General features: G+C 37.5%; 1 protein-coding gene across 4 annotated transcripts; it reads left to right on the top strand.

Annotated features, from left to right (window-relative positions):
• Nucleotides 1-342: 342 nt before the first annotated feature.
• Nucleotides 343-17084, top strand: LOC128500629 (putative ferric-chelate reductase 1). 4 transcript variants are annotated; one of them, XM_053469837.1, is made up of 16 exons: nucleotides 343-447; nucleotides 6013-6214; nucleotides 7517-7647; nucleotides 8000-8091; nucleotides 9179-9239; nucleotides 9688-9873; nucleotides 10316-10417; nucleotides 11203-11350; nucleotides 12208-12321; nucleotides 12672-12784; nucleotides 13238-13324; nucleotides 14374-14465; nucleotides 14762-14820; nucleotides 15019-15156; nucleotides 16004-16029; nucleotides 16518-17084. In XM_053469837.1, the coding sequence occupies exons 2-16, from the start codon at nucleotides 6019-6021 to the stop codon at nucleotides 16605-16607; spliced, it is 1635 nt and encodes a 544-aa protein (XP_053325812.1). In that variant the 5' UTR covers nucleotides 343-447; nucleotides 6013-6018; the 3' UTR covers nucleotides 16608-17084. The 4 variants fall into 4 exon arrangements, with proteins under 4 accessions (XP_053325812.1, XP_053325814.1, XP_053325811.1 ...); XM_053469839.1 differs by lacking the exon at nucleotides 343-447 and adding an exon at nucleotides 4423-4550 and having other exon boundaries at nucleotides 16007-16029; XM_053469836.1 differs by lacking the exon at nucleotides 343-447 and adding an exon at nucleotides 4423-4550.
• Nucleotides 17085-17569: the final 485 nt, after the last annotated feature.

The following is a 17569-nucleotide window of genomic DNA, read 5'->3' as shown; positions in this document are numbered from 1 at the left end:
AAGTTCTTACTGTTAACCTACTTACTAATACTTGTGAGGCAGGCAGGAAAATGGTTCAGATGATGTACAAGTAAAGCTACCAGGAAGTTCAGAGCACATCATACATACCCGATTTATCTGAATTCATAATAACAGGACTGAGTCTTATCTGTTGTAAGTGCAGTTTTAAATGTGTCCATCACACCCAATGTACTAATTAGCCTTAGCAGTGTTACTTAATCAAGTGACACAATAAACAGGCAGGCAGCACTTCCTTGTTGAAATATATGACTTATAAAACAGTTCTTTCATCCTCTCCCAAAGGAAATCTGATCCTTTCCTTTATTCCTCCTAAGAACTGCTGAGACACTTAGCCTGTCTAGAAAGGACAGCCAGCTGGAGCTCAGCAAGTATCAGTGATCGGCCACTGCTTGCACCACAGAGAAGCTGCCTGCTCCCAAAAACAAGGTTTGTTAGCATGTTCCTGTTTCTACGTGTGTTAGCATGCATGTGTGTAGGCTTGTGTGCCTTGGCTGGAAATACTGCCATCTGCTTTATTTTTTAAGAGCTCATCCTGTTCAGTTTTCCTATGTTTGGGAGCTTCTTGATAGATATATAAATATATATATATATAAATATATATATATATATATATATATATATATATATATATAGTGAAACATGGAAACTAGACACAATGTATATCTTAGATTCTTATCTGACTCTATCAAACTAGTTGCAGTTTTGCATCTTTTCAAACAAATTCCTAAGTGGTGACCTAGACCTAGAACCACCTGAAACACCTGATGCAGGAGCTTTAATTGTATAATATTGAAATGGTACAAAAAAGGCCATGTCACTGAGCATATTAAACATCCCTCAAGCAAAAAAAGCTACATTTCTGTATAGTCCTTATGTAACTGAAAATTGAAATGTATGTATTTTTCTATATATTCCCATATTAAGCATATTACGTTTTAAATAAGTTTTAAGATTTCTAATTGAATTCAGGCAGTGATACTCTAGATTATTAATACGAACCGCACACAAAAATCTACAAAAACAGTGGTGCACTCCTGTCTTCTCAAGGGTTAATTTATTGTACCATAAAAAGTATGGGGTAGTGTAAGTTTTATTTCTTTATTTTTCTTTAAATGTTTATGAGAAACAATTCCTTATGTTTTTTGAAGAGCAAGGATATTTGCATATACACAAATAGGGATTTACTGTATATACCGTATATAACTGTTCTAAACTATTGCACAATATTGTAGTTGGTAAATGTAACAGTATAATACAGTATGAATACACAATGACATATAAAAACCGTGTAAGCTTCCTATTTTAAGATAAGAGAATCATCTAAACATATATTGGGATGTATTACAATAAATGTTATCTACCAATAGCCAATATCTCATAGATTCATATACAATGTGTGTTAGTGTGTGTGTGTGTATGTGTGTGAATTAATATTAAACATGAATTATTTATAATTATATATTATAAATACATTTCATAGGGTTCTTTCAATAGCACAGGATTGCAGTCAATAACTGTTATTTTATAGAACAATGTTACTGGGGTATAGGGTTTAAATAAGGTTCAAATCTGTCATTTATTTACGAGTACAAAAAAATATTTTGATGGCAAAATTGCAATCCTAAAAAGCTCCAGATTTGCCTTATTTCATAAAGCCTACTACAAAGAGAAAAGATGTTATTGCCAAAAAAATGTGTCCCCTTAAAGGGACAATCATGTGAAACTGTAGCGCTGTGCGTCTAGTTTAATAGCAATTTGGGATGAAATTAGGTGGGCGTAAACTCGGCTTAGTCTGGATTTTCTGTGTGAGGTCATAGTTTGTTAGGTTACTTCACCGATATTGTACTCTCTCATGCTCCAGGAAGCCGTTGCTTTAAATAGTCATTCTCAGTATCGTGCTAAGTCATGTTGCTTCGGTACATAGATCTGTGCTTCTGAGTTAAGTCAACACATGAAATGCAGAGTCATTGAGCGTTTGCACTTTTTTGTTCTCATGAAATAAATCTTCTGTGTTTTGTTTGGTGACTATGAACAGGAAAAAGTGCTGCAGAAAGATTTACATCTGAGATATTTTTGTTTGATTTCCTTATCTTGTATGTATTTTAACATACTCTATGTTTGCCGTTCTAAGCAACTGAATAAACTATTTTGGACATTAATAATAAAGGGGAAATGTCACAGTTTTCAGCATAACTAATTTTATTTATTAAAACTACCTATAGCTAGGTCTAGAGTGGCAGGTCCAGAGGGCAGGCCCCTTGCTGCAAAACTGGATGACAGATCGCTCTTTTGGGCCATCAGCCCCCCCCCTGTACTGCTGTCCAATGGGCCGATTACAGCAGAGAGCTTTCATCTTTATCTTATGGCGGCTGTGACTGACATAATATTCCCCTAGGTCAGGGCTATGGAAGCTAGAAAGGTAAATGCATTGCTGGCTTGTGCTTTCAAGTGTGGTTGTTTTGGAGTTATTTAGTTTTAAACTTTATCTCAAGGAAGATGATATATGTGTCTGAATATGGCCAGGAGTAAGCAGCAATGTTCTTTGTGATGGACATTTTGGGAAAATCTAGAGTTTTTTGCAACAGGGCAGATCCTATATTTGGTAACTCTCGCCTCCCACTTTAAAATTTAAAAACACACTCACTCGTACTCATGCTCTCTCACAGTCTCACTCACTTTTACTCATGCTCTTTCACACTCTCAATCACTCTTACCCACCTTCAATCTTACTCACTATTTCACACGTTCACCCACTATCTCACACTCTCTCACGCTATCTCTCTCTCAATGTCTCCCTACCTTCTTCACCGACCACTCTCGAGTCCCTATCTCCTTTCCAGCAGCACCACTTGTTCTGTTGCCTCTAGTTTTCTTTTTTCTTTCTCTGTCTGATTCTCCCTGTCCTTTCTTCATCCAATTCTTCAACCAGTGAACCAGGAGCATTTCCGCAAAAGGGCAAAGCCTTCGGGCACACCTTCTCCCCGATTGAAGGAATGGGGGATAGGCTTTCCCCACGGCTCTACCATTTTGTGCAGGTACTCCAAGAGGCCAGAATAAAGAAGACGGATTTGTGGAATAAGAGAAGCATTTTGTACTCTTTCTCTGCTAACCTGTCTGCATTGTTCTGGCCTCTCGGAGTACCTCTGTAAAAGGGGGGAGAGGGTCCACAAAAAAGCAGGCAATGAAAGAAGACACAGGAGATGCGGAAGATGACAGATAAACAAGAAGAGGCAAGAGAAGCGGAGCTGCGGGAAAGGAGACAGGGACACCAAAGCTGTCAAGGCAGAAGGTAGGGAAAAATTGAGAGAGAGGAAGAATTTCAGGGAAACTTAGCATCTCTGTGTGCACCCCCAATGTGCAGACCCTCCCCTAAGTATGCAACTGTAAAAACCCTGTAATCAACTTTTACAAGCCTTGTCATGGATACTGGTGTCCGGGTATGGAAACATTGCCTACCACTGAATATGTCACAATAGGATTACATAAGTGACCTTTCCTTAAGTCATTTGCCTTATCCTTACTCTACCTTACAAATAGCTGCCCAAATAAATCAACAACGTAACAGTCACATGGCATGGAGCGTGCATATAACAAGATGCTAATTTCTAAAATTCAGTATAGTACAAGAAAAGCCCTGATTACAGGTGCCATAAGGGTACTTTGGTTTACATTTGCATTTACTTTGATCAGAGGTGTGGCATGGAATGAGTGAATGTATCATTTGTGCATTGTTTGGTATTCATATGTCCATCTGCTGAGAAAATTCATAACATTGTTGCTGCTTTTATAAGGTGAAAATTATATTCTTGTATCCCTTGCAATGATGATTGTCATTTGGGGTCTTTTGTTGCCCTTCCTGCCCCAGTGTCTTGCTCCTTCCTGCCCCAGTTCAAGCCATGCTTTTTTCCAACCTTCACATGCACTTTAATGCATATGATATCCAGCAGGTCCCTTTAAATTTACATGATGAAGACCTTGCAGACATATGGAGGAGATTTTGCAGAATCCCCTCATATGAATTTGTCACTTAGCCCACTTCTCATCTTCCGTGCAGGATATGTTTTCTAACGAGACCAGCCATGAGTATGCTCGGAAGGGAGTACTTTCACGCAACTGGTAGGCTGCTTCAAGCAGCCAATCAGTGATAAGAATAGTCAGACCACTAAGGAAGAGGGGAGCTGCAGCTTGGTAGCTGCAGTCCCTCCCTAACGTAAATAGTTTACTTTGATTCTTATTGGTGAGGCTGTCGGGTACAGTATACTGTCTTTCTAACATCTCCCTGGGGTGGTGAAAGAAAAAATAGGAACTGGTTAATCCACGTTGCTTACTAAGACAATGTCAGCGTCACTATACTCCCTGGGCTCAGGTTATAACCTCCTCACCCTGTGAAGAGGAGGATAAACCAAACCTCTTACAAAACGCTGATAGTATCTCTACAAAGACCAACTTGTTCCAGAAGATCTTGTAAACTTTACAGGGACACCGAATTCTACATAACTCGAGTTCTGAAGAAAGACATAGGATACCAGGTGTGTTATCATCGGGAATAGAAGGCATTTCTTAAACTCTCAAAATACCAGAGAAGAAAAACTATGTTTATGTGTGTAGGTTTTCTAGGACGACAGCAGCCCGTGCGAAATCGCCTGCATATTCAGAAACGGCATACAGGTGTGAAATATTTGGGAATGTTAACGTTCACAAAAATATGTAGATTATTGGGAATTGTAAGGAATATAATGGGAGATTTTTTAAAGTGCTGGTCTTTAGGAACTTTGTCAGTTTATTGGTTTACTCTGTCATTGGCTTATTTGTGTTATTGAAACAAATACAAAAATGTTTTTTTGTGGGTTCACATATTAACCCATTTAGACAACTTTACAAAATAACATAAAAGCCAGGAGGTAAAATAGACACTATATCATACTTATTATCATTTATCTCTCTCTCTTAATAGTACATCTTCTGGAGGGCAACAGGGCCGGTTAGTTTTGCGTTTCTGTCTCATGTTTTTGGGTCATAATTTTCTCTGCTTACAAATACATAGCAGTGAATGAATAATTTTTTATACTTTTTAGCTTCTCACCAAATATGACACAAGCATGATCTATATCCTTCTGGAGATACGGTCTATGAGATTTGAAATCACAAACAAAAACAAACTGGTACAAAAGGAGCTTACAATCTAGCTACTAAGCCAGTGCAACACAGGAATAAAATAAAAAGCACAATCAAAGCTATTGTTGGGGGTTCTGTTTTTATTTCCTGTTTTCATTTTAGATCTGGTATGCAGGCAAATACAGCTGATGTCATTTTAAAAAGTTTCCACCCAAACACATGGCAGCTGTTCCCTTCATGGGAACAGTTCCCGTGAACTTGCATTTCTTTTTTTATAGCTTGCTTTTGTAATGATGTTCAAAAAGATATTGTATGAAGCGCACAGATCACATAGGCATTTAGAGCTTTAAAGAGCAGTGACTCTCTTTCTTTGTAAGCTTTTTTTTGATCAGGGCACTCCTCAACTTTTCTTCTTGTGAGTAAAGTTTACTTATTGTACAGATCTGTGGGATATGATGTAGCTACATAATTCAATAAATAATATCTATTTTGTTTATTGTACCCCCATATTGCAATGTAAACTTTTAATTGCTCATGCTCTGAAAATGTCGGACATCACTTTAATATAGAGCACTCCCATTCAAAGCACCAATAAATTGTACTCGCTCAATTCAATCATCCAGTTTTCCATTTTAGAGCTGTGTGAGTTGATGTGGGCTTGGGCCCGGTTAATGGCCCAATGATTCACTCATCCATTCTGTTTTTAGCCCATGCGTCCTGAAGCGGCTCCCTTGTAAAAAGTGCTTGAAGTTTTAATTATGATGAATGGTGTTTCTGTGGTTTTAGTCTTCTTATTCTCTTTGCAGATGTCCATATACCATCTGTAACTGTGACAAAGAAGCATTTGTTACATCTCTAATTTGTGTCTCCCAATAGGTGGAAATGTATACTCAGCTTTTATTTTTGGTTTGCATTGCTGGATATTGTGTGCCTGTATTTGGTTATCCAAATGGAGCTATAAGCGATTCCTGTGATACGATGCTTCCAAGACATGGAAATAATATCCTGCAGACCAGTACGCCACCCTACAACATCAGTGTGTCGAGAACCACATTCAGTCCTGGAGATGTTATTACAGGTAAAGCCCATGGAAACACAAAGCTACACCCAACTAACCAACATGGCCGTATTTCCCAAAGCACATATTTACCTTGCAAATGTGTCTGAACTAGAAAGTAGTACTGGATACAAATTACTAGACTTGTTGAAGTCTTTGTGTTCGTCTCCGGGGGGGGGATCTTCGTATTCTACTAATATTCACTCGTTCCCGTGTTTGTATAAATTCATCACATTCGTTTTTCTCTTCTTTTTCTGCCGTTTTCCAAGCCTGTCTTAAGACTTTCGTAGTATAGCTACTAAAGCTAATAGTGTAAGAAAAACAGATCCCTAGCACTCTTAAGCATCTCGGCTTCATCGGGGCGGGGAATCGCTAAGAGGAAACCCAGCTCTGGCGCCAGGATTTAAAGGTCTGTAAGAGCCACACTATTGGTCACTGGCAGGGGCTCGTCTGACATCATCCAATAAAGAGCATTTGCCCTTTCCCATTCATTCTTTAGTGTAAATGCAGTTATGTCAATGCTGCTGCTAACTGTTACAGTGTAATACATTTGTTTCATTCATAGGTTCATTTTATGAATGAGGGACAATGTTGGATCATTCATATAAATCGCCAGAAGCAAACCTATGACTCAAACAAATAAATACATAGAGGTTATATGTTAATTTAGTTTATGGACAGTGATTCTCACATATCCTAAAATTTAATAGGAATGGGCTGGGGATGAAAATCAGCCCTAAAAGTTTTAAGGCTGGGGCCAATGAATGATGTGTACAGTTGCCCGAGGCACACACATGGTTGTGTACGGCTGTCATGCCCTAAAGCACTGGATTGGCAGCATGAGCAGCAGTTAAGGTACATGACAGGCATTACTGGGCAGCGACCTTCTGGGCACTTACCTGCTATACTCTATGATCATACTGCGCCCAACAACGGTACACCAGTCATCTCTCCATTCCCTTCCACCTAAAATCCAACCTCAAGTTGTAAACTTTCAGTGATACATTTTGTATTCAGTACAAAACCTCCAGTAGTGTCATTTTTACCACCATCAATCATGACTTTCATTTCTGCCCTGGGCTGTCATCTGCTTTATTTAAGAAAAGGAGGGACTATAGAGTTCCCCTTCTCCCTCTAGGACTTTGGCACTTGATATGTTGATGTCACTCATAACTAGGGGGCAACACATTATTACTAAAAAATGCATCCCATGCCTAGGTCACATCACTAATAATGCTTAGCAGACCAACCCATAGGTCTATGGTGTGTACTACAGAATTACTCTAATATCTGGTAACCTGTAACTTTGTTTCTCCCTTCAAGTTACAATACAATCCAGTTCTTCCGGTTTCAAAGGATTTCTCCTGCAGGCAAGATCAGTGGGAGGCAACAGGATTGTTGGATCATTTACAAGCACAAATGGGAACTCTCAACAACTTAACTGTGGACAGCCAGTGAGTTCTTTTTTTAACTCTACCTCTTCTCGTTAATGGTCTGTCTCTCTACAGTAAACATAATAAATATTTAATGGACTTCACCAACATATATTTGTCTTTAATATTAAAAGTCCTTCATTGGGGCCCACAGAAAGTCTTGTAAGAGAAAAGTCTCTTTTATGGGCCATTAACATCATTAGTCGGACCACCCTAGCCATCTTGCTAGTCAGAAGCTCGAGAGGAGGACTTGTGCCGTAGCTACTGAAAATATAGTTGATGTTAAGATTTAAAAACACAGATATATTTTAAATATATTTTGGTTGCCTTGTGTGTCAGTTTAGTCTCTAAGCCATTTTCTTTTATTGTTTAGAACACGGCACTCAGCCACACGAACAACAATATAAAAACATCAATCACAGCTAACTGGACAGCACCCACAGGAGTTGGACCTTTACGCTTCAGGTATATAGAAATGATGGGATTGGAGGTTCTACATCCTTGCTTTTGCAAATGGTCTATAAAAAATATTTTTCTTATTTATGGATTTTTTCTTGTTTGTGGGTTTTTATCTTGATTTTGCATAGTTTGAACTTAAAGCAACATGGGTTCCTTGAACAGGGAAATCCACCATAAAGCAATTCCGAGTTGGTTGTTTGATACAACTCAGCTCCAGACAACTGGTTAAAACAGAGCTTACAACAAGATTCTACTAGTTCAGCAATTTTGGGAAGTTTACAGTAAAGATTACCCTGAGCCCTGAAATAAATGGTTCGTGAGAACTACTATAGTTTTTTATAACTAGCCAGATCTGAATTGGTCCAAAAGCAGTTTAGTATGGAAGATTCTTTGCTGGGTTTGTGGATCCTGTGTGCCAGGTTATGATATCCCATTAGAGTGTTTTAGCTATCTTCAAACGTTCAAAAGACTCCAACAAAGTTTCTTGTACCTGTTACCCTTTTATATAATTCTAAGGGGTGAAGCCTTATTCTGTTCCAGTCACTTAAACAGTAGCAGAGATGTAATTGCATGTCAGCCCTTAGACATAATATTTATTTAATCTCAGTGGATTTGTGACATTTGTAAAAAAAAAATATATATATATATATATATATATATATATATATATATATATATATATATCAGTGAATAGTCCTAAGAAAACCCTTTATATACATATTTGCACTGCGATTGCATAATTTAACATCTCCTCCATTTTTGGCATTCTTGAAATACCTTGAAGTAGCCAGTTTAGTAGTCACAAGTCTCCCATTTTTTCTTAACAATCCTGCAACACAGCTGAGCAGAACCACACTGGCAATTAAACACACATTAACCTGAAAATCTGAGAAGTTCTTTATATTTAGTATTACTTTATTGCTTGAGCAATAGTTATATAAAACATATATTTTTGATATATATATTTTCTAGGCTTAAGTGACTTATTTAATTAACATATTGTGCTTCAGGTGTTTCTAAAGTCAAATAAAAACATGTCTTTATATTCAATTTTTTTTTATTTATTTAAATCAATTTCTGCTTTTTCTTACAGAGCTACTGTCCTGAGCAGTTATAGCACTTTCTGGCAGGTTGAGAGTGATATCCTGATAGCAGTAAGTTTATGTGTGTTTTGCTTAAAATTAACAATGTTTTCCAGTCTGATAATAGTCACATGCCTCATCTGTTGTTTCAGATTGTTATGTTATATACTACTTGATATGTTCTGTCTATCCGTTGTACGGCGCTACAGAATATGATGGCACTATAGAAGACAATAAATACTAATAATAATTTCTTGAAACCCATAATTGAAGAATTTCCTTTAAACATTTTGATTACTTAAAATTACTAAAAAGGCATAGACCTCATGTTTGGTACAGTTTCTTCTATTCGGGATGCAATTCTTCTAGACAATACCTTTTTCTGTAATCTTCAGAGTCTAAATTTAACAGAGGTTAGGCGCTACCCCTCACTTTGCCACATTGTGATCAGTTGTATTCTAGCAGAACCATCTCTGCTGAAAGTAATTTTCATTATTTGTTCTCTGTTTTGTGTTTCTAGTTGCAGATATCCAATGACGCGTGTGGTTCGGAGAAGTTCTGCCTCAGTAGTCCAGCAAACTGCAGTCCTAACAACACCAACTGTATGTTCATGTCTTCAGTCCCTTCTGCTGATGGCTACGTGTTTGAAATGAGTGGTCCTACGTCTGGATATCTTGCCATTGGGTTTTCTGATGATCAGCTCATGGTAAGATGTACAAAGCAGACTAGACTACTGGGTAGGAAAGGCACATTCTAAATAGAATTGGGAATTAAAATTGACTTTATAATAGTAAATGAGAAACAAAATGAATCCCTTCTGATCAAAAAACTGTGGGATCTATCTTGTCCCTTATTATGGGGTGGGTTATTTTTGAGTGCCTTCCCAGTAAAATTGTAATGTTGGTAGATATTGTATTTTTGACTCTGTTGATCCCTGTCTCCTATTATATTCACATATTAACTAGACTTGGATTTTGTCCTATGCACTGTATATTGGGTTTACTGAGCCCTTGTTTCTTCATTGTTGTAATAGTCTTTTGACTGCTGATATTTTTGTGAGAACTCCCAGATAAATGTATCTCAAAAATAATAACATATCTTTATGAATATAGAGTAAACTGGAGTACTAATCCCAATTTATATTGCAGGGAAATGATGACGTTTACCTGTGTACAGTGAATTCTAGCGGAAATATTTTGGTTCAAAGAGCCTTCAACACTGGACGAAGTTCTCCGACTATTCTTACTACGGTAAATACAAAACCCACAGAGAGGATTTTTGATAAATTCCTCCTATGGGTTAAACTATACAAGAGATTTTGCTTATGATCCTGCTGTTCTGTACCAAATATATATATTCCAGAGGAGTACTGGTTACTTTAAGCCTGGGGCTATGCCCAACAAACATGTAGGCTTGGTGCGTCCAGTCCATAAAAGTCCTACACAGAATTGATCCAGTCTTGGTGGCCAAGACTTAAAACTTAAAACTTCTTCCTGCAGCCCTGTCACCCCCAATTGCTTAACATGGAATTGCAGAAAAACCTTGTATTTTGAGTTCACATCCTTCTTCAGCAGTGCACTTGTTCCCATGCTTGACATCTACCTTGTTTACAGGTCAGAATACTAAAAAGTAACAATGCCCCTCATGATTACAGAGTTCCCTCCATCACAGAAAAGAAAAGTCCATTCATTATACGTTAAAATTACGTTATTATCGAAGAAATTCTCTCTGTAATGCCTATGCCATTACAACATTAACTTGCGGAGACCCCTAATCAATGCATCACCCTGTACATAAAAAGGTGTACATGAGGCTCAAATACTTTTCCTTTCCAACTTTTCACTTCATAGTAAATTCAGCCCACTGTTTATTCTCGGAATAGACTATGTATTAACATGTCCATGCTTTTGGTAACTGTGTCTTCTCCCCCATGATAATAGTGCTTGGTTAGGGTTAATCAATTATTTAATCAGCCCTTTTGAAAAAAGTGAAATATTGTCCAGACTGTTTGTTTATACTGTTTTTGTTTCTTTAGTACACATCAGCATCTGTTGTGACTCGGAGTGTAAATGGGATTTTGCAATGCTCCCTCATTACCCAGACAAGCATTTCCACCCAGACAAGAGCCACTGCAGGTTCTAGCTATTACGTTTTCCTGGCCAACGGGGATTCTCAAGAAAATGGTGAGAATGGCAAGAGCAAAGTCAAAGATAACATGGGAAGAATATGTCTCATTGGCATACGTTAAGCTGAGCCCAGGTTGTGGCATAATGGAGGGTCAGGGCATGTGATAACATTTTATTAGACTACACTTACTTGTTGAGGTGGCATAACCACCCCATTACCATCCATATTAACATTTTCAAGGTCAAGGTCTTAAGTCTTCTATTAGATTTTTAGCTACTTTAACCGTTTTACATGTTTTATGGTTTATAGTTTTTGTGACAAAACAAGGGATTCGAACGGTTTTGGAACCTGTCTGTGCTCATAACTATGAAGTATGAATAATTTAGTTGCGTTAATAGTTGGTAATACACTACATGATCATGAATTTGGCGATGGGACATTAAGAACCAAAGAAAAACACTAAGGATTCTCTTTGTTACTCTATATTTAAACACCTGTGATATAAATAAATACATGTAAAACGCCGCATCAACGTAGACTAACATATTACATACATAATACCTTTCGTGTCTACACACAAAGAATAAATAAATAAAGCCAAATTCATAGGAACACATTGAAAATATTGTCTAGTTCTAATGAGTGTCATCTTGGTTGGGTATTTCATAAAACTTGGAAACTAGGTATATATATATATACATTTTTTTTATCCTTTATTCTTATTAATAAACACTATAAAGAATGATCGGTTTGTCTTAGTCTGTCAATTCTCGTCTTGTCATACCCCTTGAATATATGTATTGTATTAAGCACTGCGTAAACTGTTGGCGCTATATAAATAAAACATAATAATAAATAATAATAATGTGTTCCTTGTTGTGTGTAGCCTAGTAACATAATCTTTTCTTCACAGGACAGATTCTCAAACATGCAACAAGACCTATCATATCTAACACAAGAGTTGATCTCTCAAGTTTTTTGTCATCCGGTATACAGATTGGAGGAAATCGTGTAATTCTGGCACATGGTGAGAAAAAAAGATGCCCTATTTTACAGTTGTATTTTTTACTTGAATTTTCCTTATTTAAATTTGTGTGATGTATATGCATTGTTCATTGCTTAAGACCACACTAATATACTAGATAATATAAATATTATAATCCGGTTTCCCTGATGATATAAACTATTATGTCCCACTCCCTTTTTACCCCTTAACGACAAAGCCTGTACATGTACGGGCTCAAAATGCATTGTTTTCAATGGGTTTAGGGACCACCCATTGTCCTTAAGGGGTTAAATGCAGCACGCTGTATGAACAGTATCATTATAATCAGAACAGTAGCTGAACCTCTGTTTGGGTGAATATTTGTTCCTCAGGTGCTCTGATGCTAGTCGCTTGGATGACGACAGGGACCATTGGCATGATTATGGCTCGTTACATGAAGAGTGCAGCTGGAAAGCCGTTCCTGGGAAAGGCTCTTTGGTTCCAGGTGAGAAGAAACTGATCATCTGATTCACTTTCTTATGAAGCACACAAGCAAAAAAGCTTGGCTCTCTGGAGCTTTCTGCATCATGGGGTTAGAATGGGTATAGGTATTCCTATGTTATGCCTCTATAGAATAATGTTTTCCTTCTTTAAGGCCTTGTCTGCTCTTTGGACAAAATTTCCATTAAGTGGATTTGCTTTCTGTGTTACTCATTGGGATTTTCTTTGGCGTGTCTTTTGCGTGGAAAGTATTGGTTGATTTGTATAGAATACACCATATAGCTCTGTGCACGTCTAATGTGTTTCAGACCATAATGTTAACCAGCTTAGCTTTCCCTCCAGTGTGCCTCAAATGAACCATGTTGATTGGCTCTTTTGTTTCTGTGTGTGTGTTTATATATAGATATAGATGTATTTATATATATATATATATTTATTTATTTATTTTTTCTTACAGGTCCATTTGTTTCTGATGATACTTACTGTCATTCTCACAATCATCGCATTTATAATGGTTTTCGTAGAAGTTTCAGGCTGGGTAAATGTGAGTATTCATGATAATTAGGAGAGCTTTCACTAGTAACCTTTTTAACCCCTTAAGGACAATGGGCGGTCCCTATACCCATTGAAAACAATGCATTTTGAGCCTGTACATGTACAGGCTTTGTCATTAAGGGATTAATGCACCTATTCTACTGTGTAGCAAGATGGCAGCCCTCTGATACATGAAGGAAGATGAAACTAACTTACAGTTTAGTAGACTCTTGCAGTAGTTGAACTCAAACATCTCCACACAGGGGGAAATTGATCCTTTATGATGCCAGGCACAAAATAAACAGACCTGGATGTCCTGCAATGGTTCTGTTAGGTCAAATAATATTCTTTGGATAGCTACTAGAAGCTCTGTAGCAAAGCAACTCTAAGATGGAGTCTGAGCACATGTGAACAGGAGTGGGAGGGGCCATGAAACAATATTCAAAGCAAATAGCTTTATGTATAAACACTGGAAAGAATGCACATTACTTAAGTAAGAATGACAACAAGATAAACATGACAGCACCTGCTTCACAAAATTACATTGGCTCTGTATGTATGAGCGCATATACAGTAAACAATCTTATGACGGTGACGTGTTTATATAATGATATAGGATATGTGCTAACAAGAGAAGAAAGTATCCCTAGGCACAAAGAAAGCCTATTTATTTGGTATTATTAAACATTACAGAGTAGTGCCAGGGCAGAGCATCTTCTCGCACACACCCAGGATACCCTACAAACCTGGATACTATGGATCTCAATTAAGGAATGTCCCAGGGAAACTAGTGACATTGCAGAGGAGAAGAAGCAGCTTTTATACAGGACTGGCTTTACAAGGCAGGCAGCCACAGTATGTTGTCAAAGTGTTGCCACACGAGAAGATCTATCCTACTGATTTCAAGAAGACAAAACACATAAATACCGTTACATAGTAATGTTCGCTGATAGACTTCATCAATTGTCTATTGGTGAACCAAACCAGTGAACCAGTGTATCTTGCTGCATTACTGCTACAAATTATCGAAACCCATTATGTTGTGTTTTATTCACACAGGGGGCCCATCCAGTACTTGGATGCATTGTGATGATCCTCTCTTTCATTCAACCTATTGCTGCTTTCTTTCGCCCAGACCCAAAGAGTGAGAGGTATATTATAATGAATAAAAAAACGTTTAATTCAAATTCCACACTACTAAGCTATGCAATCTTCGTGAACAGCCAAATTCATTATGGAGGAGACTTATTTATACAAGAGGCAATCTTCAAACAAAATGCTAAACTACAGTTTTAAAGGTCAGATGTAGGAATCTTTTCCATGGTGTGGACTACAAAGCTCCATGACGTTTAATCAGCCTGGTGTCTGGTAAAGCATCTGGGAGTTGTACTTAACGTCAACCGCAGCTGTTCTTTCTTAACCAGTTGTTTTGTTGTTGTAATTGCAGGCGTTTCATCTTTAATTGGGGACACAGTATTAATGCACTTGTGATAAAGGTGTTGTCAGGTAAGATAAGAACTTCCATAGCCCAAAATACCAAGCACAATAGAATAAATAACCCTTGGTTGTTAGAGATCTAACTGTCTGATGCTACAAAATATTTAAGTATGTAAAACAATAACCGTATAAAATAATTACGTGTGTTACCATGGAAATTCTTTAATTTGACATTCTTCACCTTCTCTTCTTCTGCTTTGTCTGTAGTGGCCACTATCTTCCTAGGTCTGCAGTTAATAGACACATCCCCAACTCTTTGGTTGTCCAAGGTGATGGGGGGATTTTTTGCATGGGAGGTTTTATTCTATATCATCCTTGAGACAAACATGCGAATAAAAACTAAAGGTAAGCAACCATTGGCTTGTTTGGCTACATTCTGAAAGTAATTCAAAAGTAAGATAATTGTAATGGTTTCATATTTTTACATTTGAAGAGCCAGGCAAATCCACAGCACATTTTAAAGCAATGTATTTATTAGTTTTCCAGTATTCGATGGCTAAAATTGGAATATACTCCAAAAAAAATGTTATTTTGTGGGCAACATCATATTGGTGATGGATTAGATGGCCAACAATTTTGGTTCGAGGTCCCTACTTAGAAGGGAAACTTTTAGCCTAACTAAATTATATAATTGCAATTACCTATAACTTGTGCCTTTTATTTTGTCAATTATTGTGATGCTTTGAAGATACTGTTCACAACACGGAGATTTGTTCGGATTACAGAAGTGTAGAACATATATTTACCTCGGACTCTGCTCTAGGCCTAACCCAAGGCAGTTCCTCCATCTACTCCCTTCTTGATTGCCATCCTTGCTGAGGAGCAAAGGGATGTGAGTTTATATCACAGTGCACCATGCCTTTAATGGATCCCAAGAAAAGTCTTCTTTAGTGGATCCCAAGAAAAGCGGCAGGGAGACTGTCACTTCCTTAGGCCTAGATGGCCTAGGCCAGGATACATCACTCAATTAGGGGATCCACTTCAAATTTTTACCATCCATCTTTGTATGTGGGGTGAAGCTAAGCGTAACTCCCCACACATTTGTAATATTGCTTTAAAACATATTTGTTGACGCAAAGCCTTAAGAATGAAACCTTAATTTTGCTCACAAACACACATTACTAGCAGCGTTTTTTATTTTAGAGCTGACGATGGTATATTATGCTGACATCTTTGTTACGTTTTCTTACAGAAGTAAAGGAAAACAGTGAAAATAAGGTAAACTGTGTGATATGCTTATTTTTTGGCAATATGTCAACTTGTGAAGTATTGTTTATGATCCAAAATGTATGAAAAAAAACATTATAAGCAAAGTGTTTGATAAGACAAAAAATATCAATGAATTGTGCTATTCTGAATAAAGTGGGCACAATTCTTGGAGACTTAAAGTTGGGCCTTGGCCCACATTACAGGAAACCATGAAAGCAGCTCTGTAGGCTCACATGTAAGAGTATTTCTGTCCACTCCATTATTTGACTCCAAGCAATTATGATCTTCAGAAGTGACCCCCAACTACTGTCCCCTGTAGCCACTTGCCCACTTCATGGCTTTTGGAACTGTGGAAGTACAACCTAAAACACTCCTAGGTGCAGTGCTAGATTATTTTGATTCCATATAATTTTCTCCTGCTGTAGATGGGAGAGTAGGGTATCACAATTACAAATTCTATTACCTTACTTGAAGTTCTGTTTTTCTTTTTATTATAGATTGCGAGTGAGACAATTGCTGTGGTGGTTTTCATCTGTGGAAATTTGGCTTTCCTGATATCGCTGCTGGTGGGCATCGGAAGTTCTTAAGATGTCTGTTGACGGTTCCACAGTCAAGCAAATAAATCTCAAATCATATAGGGAAGAAAACATTTCTACTCCCTGAATCCGAATGTTATTTATGAAGTGCCTGGGAATTAAGTTTTTCATTATACTGGACAACTGATACGTTTACAATGATGAATCGCTCGGCGTGGTTCAGAAGGGCCTTCAATGGCTGGTTTTGTAGAACACTAAAGAAAAGACACTAGCAACATGAACAGTTTATATGTTTGATACGTTTGTATATTTTTTCATTGCCCTGTAACTATTTTATATATGCATTTTATTTTGTTTATTTTGAGTGCAGTTAATGTGCTGTTTTTTTAAAATTGGTAATCCCTGCACAAAACTTATTTTAAAGGTAGATATTTTTTATAGTCAAAGGCAACTTTCCACTGGTATCCATTTGGATGTGTCATGAAACATGTAAATATGTATGTACTAAATAAAACTATAAAATCCTAATGTCGGCTTCAAGGTTGAGTGATGGCTCAGATGAGTGAAGACTGTTAAAGTAAATATACAGCAACATGGTGGATTTTCTACACTGATGACTCTCAGCAAACTCATGGCATTAATGCAGTACAGGTGCACAAAGAATAATGGTTTGCTTTATACTCTTAGAAATTAAAAACACAAATGCTTGGTAGGCAGGGTATATGAAGGAACCGGCACGCATGTGGTTAGAAATGAGTGGGACATGCTTATAATGGATGGTGTATGGTCTAAAATAGACAGTACATGCAGGAGTGAATTGAGCTTTCCTATTGTGTCCTGGGCTCCATTTAGTCATTAGTACAGTAACCCAGTAATATAGGGGTTTAAGACTGCCCTTCATCTTGTAACACAATGTTTACTTATTTATAGTACTGCATCTACTCATTTTCTGGAGAGAGTGGATCCGGATCCCATGTAAGAGGAGACACCAGTGGTCTACATGCCCAACTAGT

This window comes from Spea bombifrons, chromosome 6, assembly GCF_027358695.1.
Source record: "Spea bombifrons isolate aSpeBom1 chromosome 6, aSpeBom1.2.pri, whole genome shotgun sequence".
NCBI classification, from domain to species: domain Eukaryota; kingdom Metazoa; phylum Chordata; class Amphibia; order Anura; family Pelobatidae; genus Spea; species Spea bombifrons.
Note: the sequence above shows the minus strand (reverse complement) of the source record. Positions and strands in the feature narration are given on the sequence as shown.

Bases quoted from the DNA above. Each gene is read 5' to 3' on its own strand.
- LOC128500629 (XM_053469837.1), top strand. From the start codon at position 6,019: ATGTATACTCAGCTTTTATTTTTGGTTTGCATTGCTGGATATTGTGTG. The intron at 11,351-12,207 runs GTGAGAATGGCA...TTTTCTTCACAG, and splicing joins CGGGGATTCTCAAGAAAATG to GACAGATTCTCAAACATGCA. The intron at 15,157-16,003 runs GTAAGCAACCAT...GTTTTCTTACAG, and splicing joins CATGCGAATAAAAACTAAAG to AAGTAAAGGAAAACAGTGAA.